A 17,179-nucleotide genomic window follows, 5' to 3' on the forward strand; every position below is an offset into this window, starting at 1 on the left:
TCTTCTGAAGGACTTGAGAGCCTCTTTAAAGCGCAACTACAAGGGAAAGAACTCTAGCTTTCAGTCCGAGAATCCTTACTTTATTTGTACTACTGCCTCTAATATAAATAATGAGAAATTAATTTTTCCTGGTACACACCAATTAATACCCTTAATACATTTGTTTTCTGAACTGGGGATTGAACCCTAGGATGATTTACCACTGAGCTACACCCCCAAACCTTTTAATTTTTTTGAGATAGAGTGTCATTAAATTACTTAGGACCTTGCTTATATATACAGTGGGGATTTTATAAATATATATATATATTTATATATGAATGAGTGAGAGAGAGAGAGTGTGTGTGTGTGTGTATCTGTGGAAAGAGACTGAACAAATTATGCAATGTGTATGTACACATGTGGTAAAATGAATCCCATTCTTATGTATAATTATAATAAGACAGTGAAAAAGAAATTTAAAAAATAAATAAAAGAGGGCCTAGGGCTGTGGCTCAGTGGTAGAGTACTTGCCTAGCATGTGTGAGGCCCTGGGTTTGATTCTTAGCACTATATAAAAATAAATAAATAAAATTAAGCTCTACCAACAACTAAAAAAAATATTTTTTAAACTAAATAAGTAAATAAAAGAACCTGAGGAAAAAATGAAAAAAACAAAGACTACCACAAACAGTATACTCTTTAGCTAGAGATGGGGTTGTAGAAGTGGAATATATTCATGGAAAAAAGTAGCTTCTCTATAAACTAAAACAAATACCTGCAGCTCAGCAGAAACTCCCTGAGACTACATATCAGGGTAAATAAAAGGAGCTTAAAGGTCTTCCTGACAAATATTTATAAAAAGCTTTAGCCCTCATATTGAACAGGGAAGAACTTGTTTCATCTGCAAGAAATACAATTCAAATAAAAGTCAGACAAATGAAAACCAAATCTTACACAAACTAGTGAGTCTGTATTCCTTTGAAAGTTGCAAGTCTCTATTTTATATCTATATCTTGTATATACATTATGTATATGTGGTATCTCTTCTTACTTCCAGCTATTAATCTTTCCAAATTATTTATAAAATCCTTTACAAGAGAACCCTATTCTAAATAGGTTTCAAAAACTAAGTGCTTGTACAAATTAAATAGTCCTAAAAGTCTCAGAAACATAGGGACTGACCCATATGTTTTTCAAGTTTATGTAATTTGAGTAAATCTGTGGTAAATAAAACTATTTTAATATTGTTGGTTTAATAAAAGCAATTGTTTTTCAGAGTTATTAGCATTGAGTATGGTAATAGCATAATATTTTTATTCTACTGCGTTTACTCGTCAAATATATTAATGTATTTAGATGTTTAAGACTACATAGAATTGATTTTAGTCAAATTGAATCATTATTCTAAAAAATTTTCTTTCAACAGTAATTGTGTTTTATAATACGTCTGCTTAGGGGTAGCTTCCAAAATCTTTTTGAGACCTTGAAACATTAAAGGAATACTAAGTTAAATTAAATAGTACATATTCAATAAATATTTAGATCACCCCTAAATAAGATTAAATATTAAAATATTAATTACTGAATATAAGTTTATCTACTTTTGGCTTCTTATTTCTTTTTAACAGAGACTATTGATATTTGGTTTTGTTAATAAATAAGTTTTTGCCACAATAATAAACTGGACTACAAAGAAGCCTATACCTCTGGAAGCTGTTAGATAGTTTATCTGCAAAATTTGCTAGTATGCTACAAAATGCTGACAAATACATATGACAGGTAAATTCACAGTTGTCTGCTTCCTACTTTTCTCTGGAAAGTAAACGTTTATAAGGGTTGAAAATTATAATCAATATATATAAATGAAATCATTGGTATAATAATAAGAGTTAAGGGAAAAGTTCTAAGTAAAGTATTCAAAAAATGTAAGATGTCCTTCCTTTAAAAAAGAAGAGAGTGATTCTAGAGCAGTTATTTAGTAGTTTGTTCCCAAATGATCAAGAGCAAAGTGAAGGACGAAACCAGAATGGATACAGGAAGTTACAAACAACATGTCTTGTGGGTGAGAAAGGAGACAGAAACAGAGAAAGAATGAGAGTTTTAGGGGGCAATGATGGCTAAGATTGATTGTATTTATAACAAGGTTTTTAAGTAAGCTTTAATATTATTAATTAGTATACTGCTGAAAAATGAGTTTAGTTTTTTTTTTTTTTTTTTTTTTTTTTTTTGTACATGGGATTGAGCTCAGGAGTAGCTTAACCACTGAGCTACATCCCCAGTCCACGCACCAACCTTTTTTTAAATTTACAGACAGGGTCTCACTGAGTTGCTTAGGGCCTCACTAAATTGCAGAGACTAGTTTTAAATTCATGATCCTCCTGACTCCGCCTCCAGAGCTGCTGGAATGCAGGTGTTCTACCTTTCTTAGAAGAACAAAGTTTCTTGGATTATGTTATTTCTGTTCTTAATAAGAGATTACAAAAGATTCCTCTTACTTTTTGAGCAGTCTGCCTAGGAAACAGCTATAGTCTCATTGTTTACAGTCTCCTAAATTCATATGCTGAATATTAATCACCAGTGCAGTGGTGTTAGAAGATGGGCCATTGGGAGGCTTTTGGGTCACAAGGGCAGAGTCTCTGAAATGGGATTAGTGCCCTTATAAAAGAGTCCCCAGAGAGCTGCTTTGCCCTTTCTACCATGTGAGGATGCAACAAGGAACAACTGTGTGTAAAACAGAAAACACCCTTCCTAGACACTGAATCTGCCTCAATCTTGCACTTTCCAACCTCCAAAACAGTAAGAAATCAATATGTGTTGTTTATAAACCACCCAATCCATGGTATTTTGTTATAGCAGCATAAGCAAACAAAGATGGAAACAAAGATTGCCTGTGATGTTAGAATGACTTCCTATGGAACTGAATGGTAGAGCAACTGCCTAGCATGTGCAAGGCCCTGGGTTCCATCACTAGCACCACAAAAACAAAGAAATAAATGAGTAACTTCCTGTGCTTTGTGTTGTGTCCAGCACTTCCTGGATTACTCTAGAGAACAAAGTCTTCTCAATGTTAAAAAAAAAAAAAAAAAAAAGCTAAGATTTTATTTTTGTTTTGTTTTTGTAGTGCTGGGGACCCAACCCAGGGCCCCCCACATGCTAGTCAAGCTCTACCACTGAGCCACATCCACAGCTCTTGTTTTTGTTCTTTATGACCATGTTACTTCCTATATTTACTTTCAAAATCTCTCAATGTCATTTTGGTTAAATGAACAACTAAGAATTATTTCACAGTGATCTGTGATTTGGAATTAATTCAGTGTTTGAACCCTTTGACATTTTCTAACAATTTTTGATAATTTGCCTTTCCAAAATCAAATTCTAAATTAAATATTGGTCTCAGTCTGACTACGATTTCCCCAGCAAGCCCCTTGAAAATCTCCAAGGATGTGTTCTTACTTTACCAAATGGTATGCTAAACTAATTAGGCCTGTTTGACTTGTTGAGCTGCATGGAAAGCACTGTCAAGTGAGAAGGGGAGCTTAACTTTCCTAGGTTTCCTTCGTGTAGGTAAATATTAATCTAAGTATTTCAGGAATTATAAAAAATTCCTAGAAATTTGTCAGTGTCCACACTGTCACAATCCTTAAGCTTCTTTGTCTGATATTAGACAACAATGACAAAATGTTATCAGCTGTAATTTCAGTAATTTAAAGGTTGTATGCTACAGAAACAACAAAATTTCCTTGTCAACCACATCATAATAAACTCATTGGATCATGACAACCATTTTAAGCCCTTCAAACTCAGACAGTTATTGTTTTATTATGATGCTTTCCTGAAAGCTCTTGGGATCACCACCCAGTCAGGATGCTTCATCGTCAACAAAAGGAACTGAAGTCATGGAGAGGACTGTGGCAGGTGCTCTTGGGGACAGGCTTCTGATGGCATAGCTTCAGTAACTTTGAGATCAGACCACAGGATGGAGTAAGGATTGCCAAAACCCTACTGGAGGTGGTGGCTCATAAAACTGCTAACTCAGAGCAGACAGAACAAGAATAGATTATAAGAGAGCAAATGAACTTCTGAAAATGATTTTAATCTTCATGGTATTTTTATGTTCTATTTTCTGGATATAAGGAACCCTCTCCTCTTTTCTTCTAAGCTATCTATAACTCACAAAGATGTGGCAGTTTATACCTTCACAAACAAAACTGAAACATTTACCTTTTTCTCCCTACCAGATTCCTTCAGAATCTGGAAACTCTTTTTTTTTTTTTTTTTTTTTTTTTTTTTTTTAATTTATTTTTTTTTTATTGTAAACAAATGGGATACATGTTGTTTCTCTGTTTGTACAGGGCACAAAGGCATACCATTTGTGTAATCATAAATTTACATAGAGAATGTTGTTTGATTCATTCTGTTATTTTTTCCCTTCCCCCCACCCCTCCCACCCCTCTTTACCCTCTATACAGTCCTTCCTTCCTCCATACTTGCCCCCCTCCCTGACCCTAACTCTAACCCTAACACTAACCCTTCCCTCCCCCCCATTATGTGTCATCCTCCACTTATTAGCGATATCATTCGTCCCTTGGCTTTTTGAGATTGGCTTATCTCACTTAGCATGATATTCTCCAATTTCATCCATTTGCCTGCAAATGCCATAATTTTATCATTCTTTATGGCTGAGTAATATTCCATTGTATATATATACCACAGTTTCTTTATCCACTCATCAATTGAAGGGCATCTAGGTTGGTTCCACAGTCTGGCTATTGTGAATTGAGCAGCTATGAACATTGATGTGGCTGTATCTCTGTAGTATGCTGATTTTAAGTCCTTTGGGTATAGGCCTAGGAGTGGGATAGCTGGGTCGAATGGAGGGTCCATTCCGAGTTTTCTAAGGAATCTCCACACTGCTTTCCAGAGTGGCTGCACTAATTTGCAGCCCCACCAGCAATGTAAGAGTGTACCTTTCTCCCCACATCCTCGCCAACACCTGTTGTTGCTTGTATTCTTGATAATCGCCATTCTAATTGGGGTGAGATGGAATCTTATTTTCGTAGCATTACAGTTATTTGCATAAATTCATTAAGACTATGTTCTCCTTGTAACAGGACATAATTGGAAAAATTGACTGTATTACCAAAGTTGTGGGATGTTATCTTTGAGAATGCTCATAGAATTAAATATTCAAATTTGAAGGAACGAAGACTGACTTTACAGAGCCAGTGCTTACAAAGACCTTCTGAAAAAAACCAACCTGGTATCTGGCTCACAAGGGCCTCAGCCTTACAGTGAGTAAGGAAGGTCCCTTCCTTGCAAGGCCAAGAATCCTAGAATATTTGGTGAACCTCAGGAAGAGAGGGATTCACCCCAATATACAGGAACTGTAGATGAAGTTTGATGACAAGTTCCTGCCTTGGCTTCTAACATTGAGAGATTGCTGAAAGTCCAATCTGAGATTTCTTATAAAAGTTCTTTCAGAGCAAATTTTAAAAAGCCTATGTAGTAGTCAATGATCATTCTTGCTATACTTACATAAATCATTGGATCAGATTTAATGGGACTAGACTTATTTTGTAAACTAGAATAATCTTACTTTGATTATATTTCACCAAAATGGAGGTGATTTCAGAAAGAAATTTCATGTTTTGATGAAAAATTATAACCCATCCTTGAGAATTATCAGATTCTAGTTCTGTTAAATATCTTTGTACTATTTTTCAATCTCTTTGTAAATTGGATCTTGCCATCTTGCCCATTTTGTCAATGACTAATATTTTCATTTTTCTCTTCTGATGTGGCAACAACTAAAAATTAAGACCTAACTGCTCAGACACTTATTAAGGATTTACACTGACTTGTACCAAAGTCTTAATATAAATTTCAAAGGAGTTACTACAATAATTTCTGCCATTCCAGAAGTTCACCAAACACACATGATCTTTCATGTTCTGCTCTGGGAAATAATGTAATTGTGACACTAATGTTCTCACTCCTTCCATCTAAAGATGCTTCCAGCCCAGTATCTAAAATGTTCTCAATCAACTGTCCTCTGGACTCAGAAACTAGATTTATAATCTACTCCAACCATTGACCTTTGTTCTGCTTTTTTGTTTCCTCATGCTAATCTATGCTTTTTCTCCCTCTGCAGATCTTTTAACTCATATTTCCTAACCAGAAGCTTCTCTACAGCATTTTATCTAGTTTCTTCTGTAAATATGAAAATTCAAGGGAAGTTTCAGAGGAATGAAGGTGAGGATCCACTCAAACCCCCAGATTTGGCATCAAGACTATTTTAAAGTGAAAACATTTGAGCTAAAAAAGGAACAGAAAGAAATCTTATCTGACTTTCTAATATTGAACTAAAACAGAGTCCAGAAAAAAACCTCCCCCCAACAGGAGTTTCCTACGAATTCAGCTGCCATATAGGCAGGTCACTTCCTGTCCATCTACAGTGGTGTCAAAAAAAACCCACCCAAAACAAAAAAACCTTTGTTCAGTTTGATATATAAATCTTTTATCTCTGGCTATTCAGGGAGTAATTCATCATTGAGTATTCCCACATGTACTCATAAATAAACCCTGTCTTCTCTACTGTTACTCTATTATCGGTTAACTTGCAGGCCACTAAAAACTGGACCCAATTAGGAAAAGTTTTCCTACCAACATAATAATTTCTTCTTATCTTCCTGGATTGGATCACACCAATCCTTCACTACTCTAAGAGAAATAATAATAGAAAACATATCAACACAGGCAAAGATGGGAAATTTCCATTATGTAAAAATTTAAGTTTATAAATGAGTCAGTAGGTGGCACCAAAGAAAAAGGAAATATATCTTGATAACTGCACACATCACTGAGTCCTGGAAATCAAATAAAAGCTACTTCCTTCAGATGTTCTGTTTTATCCTTAAATGTCCTATTTCAGTGCAGTTTAAAATTGAAAATTGCCTAAAGGCCTTTTTGAAAAGAAACAAAAAAATCACACACAAAAAAAACAAAACCTAAAACATACTTGGAAAAAATTTTCATGTGTTGGCTGCCAAAAACTGATTCTGGGCATCTATTTTTCTGGGTTACACATAAATTATATTGTATTGAAGAAATATGGGGTCTTCCCAGCTGTACATCTGCAACCTGTGATTCACTGAGGCAGAAGCAAAAGGTAAGCACAGAGAAATCTGGCCCCTAAGCTGGGGAAATAAGAGTGTTTGGGCCATCCCTCAATAGTTTTGGAATTTCCAATGGCAGTGCAGGAACTTTAAGAAATATACATGAAAGGGCTGGGGAGATAGCTCAGTTGGTAGAGTGCTTGCGTTGCAAGCACAAGTCCCTGAGTTCGATTCCCAGCACCGCCAAAAAAAAAAAAAAAAAAGAATGGGAGCTTTCTAAAGACAAGAAGTATATAGTATTCACTGCTATATACCCAGTTCCTAGAATAATGCTTAGCACTTCTGGGGTAATGGATGAATGAAATGTTTGGTGTGAGGGCTGAGGATGTACCTCAGTGGGAAAGCACTTGCCCAGCACATGCTAAGTCCTGGGTTCAATCCCCAGTATCACAGAAACAAGCAAAAAAAAAAAAAAAGAAAAAAAAGAAATATACATGAAAGCACAGAAAGTTCCTCTTCTTCACTAGTAGCCTTTACACACAGTAAGCCAGAAAAGGACTAGCCCTAAGCAACCCCACAGAAGCCCTAGCAACCCCACAGAAAAAGCTGTGAATGTTGTTAGTTGTTTCTTAGTAAACTCGTTCAGCAATGTCAAGAGAGTACACTTTCTTAAATTCTTAAAGATACCTCAAAAACCCATTTTGCCATTCTTCCACATCCCAAACCAACATCAAAGCAGCATATCATAGAAGATGCAATTACTAAACTAAACTTCTTTGGCTATTGGTCAGAATTAAAAAGAGAGAGATGTTCCTCCTCTGTCCACAATGAAAACACTCTGACAGTCAAGGTGGTGCTTCTCCCCAGCCTTTCTCCCTAACAAGATCCAAGCTATTGACCTCCACTTACCCTGGCAAATTCCATGGGTTTGGGAAGAAGGCACATGACCATGACATCAAAGCGAACATCGCATACCGTCTTCAACCACTTGGTGACAAACTGGGGCTTCAGTTTTTCCACCAAGCTTCCAACTTCATCATCCATCATGTATGCTGTGGAGTGAAACCACTGAAACACCATGGCCACCAGCCGGGCCAAGCTTTCTGTGGGTGTGTTCTCACTGGGTGTGCACAGGCTCACCTGGGGCAGAAAGAGTAGACACTTGTTCAGTCTCCTTGATCATCATTACAAAATTATTGCATGTACATTTAAAGGCAGAAAAAAGTTTCAGAAAATCCATTTGAAGCAGGCAGTTTTATAACTGATCATCATTTATCCAAAAACTATGTTCTTCTCTACAGGGTCAGAGGGCATGCAACAATAATATCCCTTCAAGATTTTACCTTCCAATACCATTTTTTTCCTACAAGAAATCCATTACATACCCTATACTTGATAAATGCTTCCAAAAATTAAGCCCATGAAGTGATAGTTCATCAATATCTTCAAAAAAAATACTATATATATATATATTTCATTTCTAAAATGATCAGATTTAGGTAAGAATTTTGTATCAGTAATAATTCTGATACTTTGAGCCCCTACTTAATTATAAGTAGATTTTTTAAAATCACCATTAATTCATTCATTTGGAGATAATCTTTTATTCAGCATTGTAGCAGGGTACAAGAATACAAAAAATAAAGAAAGCACTGTCCCTGCCCTCAGAGTTCCCAGCAGTAGTAGCCATGGTATTTATTAGATAACAAGTTCTTGGAAGTAAGACATGCAAAATCAACAATTAAATCCCAATTTGGTAAAGACTTTTTCAGGAAACTGTGCACAAGCATAAAAGAAATATATCACTATGGAGACTTAATCCATGTCTCTAGCTGGCAAAATAAATGAATAAATAAAAGTCTGCTTCTCTGCAGAATCAGTGCCTTTAGCTGGCTTATGTCTAGATCTATATGGTTGATCTCCACTGAATGAGAGTTGCAATGGAATCAGTGAGTGGCAATCACTGATTCCTTGTGTAAGTTTGGCTATAATTCTGTAGTGTACACAAACTTGCCTTAAATATACATAAAGATCCATGTGCATGAATGATAGGACCTAAGTTATCTGTAAATTATGTTGAACCCAGTACTTGACAATCCATACTAGCAAGTTTCCCATTTGCTTCTTGCCAAGAAAGTGCATTTCAACCAGGCAAGGCCATGGCATTGTAGGTTTCAATACCTGAATGTTTATTAAAGTCAAGCCTGGAGCTTTTTAAAACATTTCCAGAACTCTGGGTAAGATCTGGACACTGTTACTTTTTAAGCACTTTCTTAGATAAATCTAATGTGCAACCCAGAGGTGATAGCCACTGCCTCAGAGTATACAGCCCTAAGATTAATTCATAAGCACTAAGATTAACTTTCTAATATTTACTATTTACTCCTTTCAAAAGAATAGGAGAAATCCCTCATCAGTGCAATAAGAAACAAGAAAGCAGAGAATAGTTAACTTCTTTTTCTTACTAAGAACCATATTCCAAATTGACTAAGCAGCCTCTGGTCATGTTTATCATCGTCCTTGTTATCAAAGTCAGCATTATCCAGGGAATGGTGCGAAGAGGAGAGGCCCAGCTGCCGCCGGCGATTCAGCTCATGTTCCCGCTGCTCAGCATGGAATTCAGCTTCTTTCAACAAGCTGACAAAATGGGGATTTTAAGTTAGATTATGGAAAAACACACTGCAGATCATAGCCTATCCAGAGCAATTACTTCATAAACACTTAGGCATCACAGATCGCTCTCCTTTAAACTGGTGTGAATTACTGCAAGAAGCCTAATTTCACTTTTTTACTATTTTATACTCCACTCCCATTTCAAAGATGAATAAACTGAAGCACAAACAGCCTACTTTCTCCCATCAATTATAAAAAAGCAGAACTGATGTCTCTAATTTCTGGTTCTTCAACCATCCTACTGTGAGTTCATTCTTCTTCGAATCTACCATAAGGGCATATGGACAGCAAATGTAGGATACAAGGGGAAACTGAGCACCTATATCCAAAAGGAAAAATATTCAATATTTGGTATTCAAAGACCTGAAAGTAACACAATGAAGACTCCTTTTCAATTTGCTAAACAAGTAACAACTTTAAAAAATAATAATGTTGACAAGGGTTTAGCAAAAACTAGTAACTTCATACACGCTGTTGGCATTTGTAAATTCATATACATGCTTTGGAAAGCAATTGAGTGAATTACCCAGAACAGTTAAAATATTCAGACCCTTTGATCAGTCAACCCACATCTGGTAATCTACCCGAAGAAAACACAGAAAGAGCACTATGCACAAATACATTAAGTAGTTCTTTATAAAAGTGAAAAATTGTAAGCAATGTAAACATCTAATGATATCAGTAAATAAGTTATATCTAGATGAGTATTATGTATTCACTAAAAAGTCATAAAATATGAAACTTCATAGCATGGAAAGCTAACTATATATTAAAAAAAAAAAGAGTTGCAGATTCACTGTGATTAGAGTTATATAAATATAACCTGCATTTGAATGAAACTAGATGATGTGCAAAGCTAATGATGATAGCAGTAAGGCTATCATTTGTTTTGCTTTTTTTGTTTTCTATTTCCAAACTTGCCATGATGCTTGATTTAAAAAACATTTATGCATTTCTACTATGTGTCAACCACTGGTATAAGAGAAACAGAAAAGATAGTCTCTGTCCTTAAAACTTATATCCTAACAGTGTTTTTTTGTTTTGGGGGGTTTTTAAAATCTTGCTTCCTTGGACATTATATATATTTTTAAAAGAATAAGAACAACAAGTCTAGAGATTATCATTTTAAATGCTACTTTGCTTCTCCTTGGGCTAATAGAAGAAAACCCAGCAGCCTTCATATCAGGCCCTGTCTTAATTCCTGGGCTTCAAGGTTTACCCCAGTACCACATTACTTGGGGGTCCTCCTGCCCCTTATCCTTCACATGCACACATGAACTTGCAGATATTCACATGCAGATATGGCTTTCCCGCCCTCCTGACTGGCTAATGCTGCCGTCACTCAAGGCCCGTATCCCTAACCCCACCCTTCCCTCAGATGAGGCTTCCAGTATCACTGCTCACCAGAGTGGACCACAATTACACACTTTTAAGTTTTGTAGTCCCTGCCTAACTAGAGGGTACTTCCATCTCCAAAGTGCCTAGGGCAGTGCCTGGCATGTATCTGGCATTGATAAAAATATTTATTGAATTCACAATTTTAAACATCGTCGTGGCCACCCTGCAGGATGGCGAGCTACTAGGCTGCGGGCATCTGAACTTGGGCTGGATGTAACCATCTCAGTGCGTCAAGGTCAGCGCGGACACAGGGCGTCTTCAGGGGACGCCGCCAGGAGCTGCGTTACCTAATCACGGCCTCCACAGCGCAGACCAGCTCCTCCGCACCGCACTCCCGCGTGTTGATCGGGGGCGGCGAGGTCTGGTAGAGGTGAGTCTCTGCCGCAGCCCCCACCTCATTACTGTGATGATTCGAGTGGCATCTTTTGCAGTACCGAACAGGCCTGTTTCCGTGACGACCGCAGCACCCTGCGGAAAAGCAGGTGACGACTGCCCTTCTAACATGGGAACTGCAGTTCTAGAAGCAGAAGTGGTGAAATCAATTAAAATGGATTCCTTGGGTAATTTGGCTAAGAACTGAAACAACGGAAAACTTAAGGGGCAACCGGAAGTTTACAGCGCATTTCAAAAGCACTGCTGGTTTCCAAAATGCAGGTTATTCTCTAATTGGTTAGATTCCAGTTGTAGTCAAAAAGAAAGGTGAAAGGTGTTTTCTCCTAGTGAGATGGGTAGAAACATTCTAGAGATCGGTGGAACTGTACTGGGAAGCCAAGGGGTGAGGAGGACACTTTCAGATATTTGGAGTTAATGTTTCAAGAGTTTTCAACAGAAATATAAAGAAAAAAAATTAGAACTGTGGTTCAGAAAGAACACATCAGAGTAACAAAGAAAGAATTTAATTCCCAGAATAAACTCTTTCAAAATTATTTTATTCACCACTGGAAGAGCAGATTTCCACTGCAGCTCGTTTGTCCTTGTGGCATTCAAGGACAGGAAGGGGCCATGCTGTGCGAGTTGAGGCCCCAAAGCAGGCCTCTCCCTCTCTCCAACACCCCCTCTGAAAGCCCAGGAACACATCAGCGGACACCGCAGGACATGCCAAACCACAGCCAGAACCCTTCACAGAATCAGCTGCTGAAATCAACCACAGGAAGCATCACAGATGAAGTGATGGCAGGGATCAGGTGGTGTCGCATGAGAGATTCCTCAGCTCAGGGGGCTGCTGTCAGAGCTGCCCTGACAGGAGGCAAGGAGTGAGGCAGCATCCAAGGGAAGAAATCCGAGGACCAGGCAGGGACTCTGACATCAAAACACACAGACAAAAACCCACGTTCCTCAAGCCTGTTGTGATGCTTCCACCACACATTCAATGTCTTTGTGTCCAGAGAGCTTTTCAGTCTTTCAATAGTGCTAGTAAAGATGTGAACACTTCTGGGGCACGTTGTCTTTAAGAACCCAGAGGTTGGTAAAGATTTGAGAACACTCCAGGACAGATATCCCAGGGGAGATGGAAGGAAGAAAGCAAGCCCAAAACCTACAAATGTCAACACTATTGAATTGTCATGGGAACCACCATTTCAAAGCAAAGTTTGTTGCACTTTGATTTAATCACAAGGCTGCTGACTGTGGACTCTAGTGCTAGAAACTCTCAGTTTCCAAACAGGACTTGGACCAACAAATCATTAGCCACTGTATTTACAAAATATCAATCTCTTCATCAGGTAACCACATATTTACTGTCTTAAGAGTTTAAAATATTTCTAACTTTCTTTTTACTAATAATTCTGAAAAAAAAATCATTTGTTGTGACTCCTTGTCTTCTTTGGCATCCAAATTAGCCCTACTTTCCCAGCATGGGTTGTTTTTCCTGTTTTGTGACCGACCTTTCTTTCTCTTTCACACAGTTTCACTGTGGAAGTACATGAATCATTAGTTTGGGCTCCTTCTGCTCACTCACCAAACATATCACTCAACCAACTGAGCGGCATATATCAGGACATATTCTGGTGTTGATTTTTTTTTTCCTTTCAGTTCCTGTTATGACTAAATGTTTATTCCACAACCTTCCCCCCAAAATATAGGGAGGATTTCCTATATTGAAATCTTAACCTTCTGGATGATGGTATTAGAGGTAGGGTCTTTGAAAGATAATTACATGGTCACAAGGGCTCCAGTGCATGAATAGAATTAGTGGCCTTTTAAAACAGACCCAGAAGAGCTAGCTTGTTCCCACTCCATGAGAGGAGGCAGCAAGAGGGTACCACATATGAGAAACAGGCCCTCACCAGACATTGAATCTGTCGATGCTTGTTTATAAGTACCCAGTCCATGGTTTTTTATTGTAGCAGCCCAAACAGACCAAAACAGTTATAATTAGTCTTTGGTCCTATGGGATTTCCACTGTTACATAAACAATAGGATGTAGATATGGTTTAGTTGGCAGTTATTAGCTATCACACAGTCCTGGAGTTTAAGGTCTACTATTTCCCATTCTATTTTCTACTGCCTAAATACTATCTAAATCCTAGTATCATTTCCAAATTTTCTGACCTTTTGCTATAGATTTCTTGATTCACTATGTACAAGAAAGGGAGCTTTTCTTATCTATGATCAGTGTGACATTTTGCTATGGTTTATGTAGAAAGAACAAATTGAGATATACAAAGAAAGGAAAATATCCACATCCCTTCCAAAAGATTGAGTTATATAAATAAAGTAGACACCAATGACATCAGAAAGAAATCAGTAGGTTCATAGCTACATTAGAGACACAATAGCAAGAAATTACGAGATATCCACTGTACACCTAGTATAATACTTATTCCTCAATAAGTGCTTACTTGTGGTCATTGCTGCCGACCAATTGCTGATCTGCTTTTTCCTATTGTCCTGCTGTTTGTGTTCAACCATATTCAAACCCAGCAGATAGTGACTCTTATGTCATGCCTGATTCTAGTTCCTGCTATCTAGAGGCCCTTCCAACTTTTTCTATCATCAGGTAGAGTCTACTTCCCCTCCTCCTGAATCTGAGATGGCCTTGGGACTAGTTTTTAACCAGTGGAGTATAGCAGATGTGGTAATGTGTGACTTCAAGCTTCTGTATCAAGAGGTCTTGCCCCCACCATTCTTGCTTTCTTGGGACACTGCTGCCTTATAGAAACTACCAAGGCTAGCCTCCTGGGGCGAGATACCTCAGGGAAAGAGAGTGTCCCAGCCATTCCAGCCATCCCAACTGACGCCCAGACATGAGAGTAAGGATATCTGGGGCCAGCAGACCCCCAGCCTGCCCACTGACTGACTATACTTGCACTTAAGAGTCCGGGCAAGACCAGAAGAATTGCCCAGTTAATCCAGGTCAAATTAGCAGGCTACAGAATTGTGAACACAAATCAGTAGCTATTTGAACAAGATAATATGTTTTGTTATACCATAACTGAGACAGAAAATAGCTCCAGAATTAAGGTGCAGAGCCATAGCATATGTTAAGAATATGTAGCACTGGTGTTGGAACCAGGCAGCAGGTAGAATCTAGAAAAGTAGTCAAACACTAAATGATGAAAACTGGAAGAGGCTGAAAAAGGAAGTGAGGAAAATAATCTTTGGAAGCTAGAAAGAGGAACCCTGTGTTTTACAGTATCAAAACACTTGGTAACATGTTGCCTGCAATAATTTGGAAGATTGAAAAGTACATAATAAATTTTGGAAAAAGACTAAAGGGATTTCCAAGCATAATGCCGAGGGGGCCAATTAGTTTCTGATATCTGTATTTGATGAGGTATGAGAGGAGAGAAGTAAGCTAAAGAGAAGCTAAAGGAAATATAGAGAAACCAAGAAGTATACATTCCAAGACAAGATGGAACAAACCGTCAAAACCAGATGAAGACAAGAAAGAGGCACAGTATCCTTAGAGATTTTTAAAACAATAATATAGCTGATGTTTTCAGCCACTACTGCTGTATAACAAACCACTCTAAGACTTAGAGGTGTAAAGCAAAACCATTTTATTATGTGCAAGGATTCTATCAGTCAAGGCTTCAGAGAGGACAAAAGCAGAATGGCTCTTCTCTGTTCCATGAGAGTTGGGGCCTCAACTTGAATGACTTATATGACTGGGGATGCCTCAAACTGCTGGATATTGGAAGAGTTGCTAATAGAAATGACTTCTGAGAGTTCTTCTTCATTCATACATCAGTGATGGGGCTGGACAGCTGAAGGATGGGCTTAGTTGGGCCCTCTAACTAGAGCATCTACACATGGCTCCTCCATGTGACTTCGTGTATTTGTTTGTTTTGTGTTACTATAACAAAATAATTGAGGCTGGGAATTTTATATCAAAGAAGAGGCTCACAGTTATGGAGATTCAAGGGCACGGCACTGGTATCAACTGGGCTCCGATGAGAACCTCATAGCAGTTGACCTCACAGTGGCAGAAGTGTTTGCAAGAGGAAGAGATAATGTGCACAACCAGAGACCAAGAGGTCAGTCTTGCTCTATTGTAAAACTCACTCTTGTGGGAACTAACTGGGGTCCCATGAGAAGTACAGAAGCTCTGTAATGCCTTCTAAGGGCAGTACTCCCAATGATCTCCACTAGACTCCACCTCATATCATCACCTGGGGACTAAGCTTCTAATCAATCCTTCGGAAGAAAAACTACACCCAAACCTTAGCAGTTGGGTCCTCATGGTATAGTGGCTGGGTTTTGAGAGGGAGCATCCTGAAAGCAAGTACTTTAAAAGAATCAGGGGGGCAAAGGCTGAATGTTTTCTCTGAAATGTAGATGCTAATTCACAATAAGGGGGTGTGGAACATAGTGGTATTTTGGACTAAACGGAGGGGAATTAAGGGAGAGGAGGGGGCATAAGAGGAGGAATGATAATAGAATGAATCAGATGTTATTACCCTGTGTGCATATATTATTATATGACCCATGTAATTCTACATCATGTACAACCAGACGAATGAGAAGTTATACTCCACTTGTGTATGATGTGTCAAAATGCATACTACTGTCATGTATAACTAATCAGAACAAAGAAAAATAAATGAAGCAAGCAAACCCATTCACAAAATAAATAAAATGTATTGGTTAAACTGTGGAACAAAGTACACTAAGTTCCACTAAATTATTAAAAAAAAAAATAGGGAGGAAGATATGTGAATTTTTATGACCCAAGCTAAGGTACAGAGAGTCATTTCTACCATATTCTGTTGGTTAAGGAGATCACAGTGAGTGATGACACAGACTCCATGTCTCAATTGAGAAATAAAATAATTTGATATTGCCACAGTCAGCCCTCTGGCCACAGTTTATTTATACCCCTCCCCATGCAAACTGCACTCTTCTCCCTCCTAAGAACCCCCAAGGTCTCACTGTGATGATTGCCCAAGACACTGTGAAGCAGAGATGACTCAACTCTGCCATGTCTGCTTGGAGCCTGACCTGAAGAATCCATGACCATCACAAAATGGTCTTCCATGCCAAAAGCTGTGGAGTGAATCGTTATAGGGAATTTAGAACAGAATTTAGTACATGGCAGTGAGGTACTCCCGTGATAAAATCTAAACACAAAACTGTAACCAGCAGCAGACAAAGTTGGAAACACCTTGAGGAGACAGTGGAAGTCAGATGGGTCTCAGGGAGGGCTAAAAGGAAAGAGAGGAAAGTGTTATGATGCTGGAAGAAAGGGGACACTTAATATGCAGTCATAGGAAGTTTGGCTACAATGCCCAGGTCGTGGAAAGGTAGACAAGTGCTAACAGACACAAGGCATTTTTCATGCAATCTTGTAGGTACCTGCCTAGCTGATTCTAGCTACCTACAGAGAAATGTGAGAAGTGAGATAAAGAAAAGAATTAGTTACTGTGTTTCCAACTAGAAGTTAAAGGGAAAATATTGAGCTCAGGACAGTCTTTCCAGCAAGTAATTTAAGATTCCTGATATAAGAAAAAAGTTTCAGGGCAAACACTAAATTCAGGACCCTATCAGAAAATGTGGTCTCAAGGAAGGAG

General features: G+C 38.1%; 1 protein-coding gene across 1 annotated transcript in view; it reads right to left on the reverse strand.

The window, feature by feature from the left end:
- The window catches only part of UNC79 (unc-79 homolog, NALCN channel complex subunit), a 258,705-nt gene that overhangs the window by 137,781 nt on the left and 103,745 nt on the right, over positions 1-17,179 (reverse strand). The window contains 3 exon segments of the mRNA XM_079130155.1: positions 8,007-8,237; positions 9,563-9,734; positions 11,456-11,685. Of these exon segments, the coding sequence (XP_078986281.1) occupies positions 8,007-8,237; positions 9,563-9,734; positions 11,456-11,685 (633 nt within the window).

Source organism: Sciurus vulgaris (assembly GCF_902686455.1).
Source record: "Sciurus vulgaris genome assembly, chromosome: 2".
In the NCBI taxonomy this organism is placed as follows: Eukaryota; Metazoa; Chordata; class Mammalia; order Rodentia; family Sciuridae; genus Sciurus; species Sciurus vulgaris.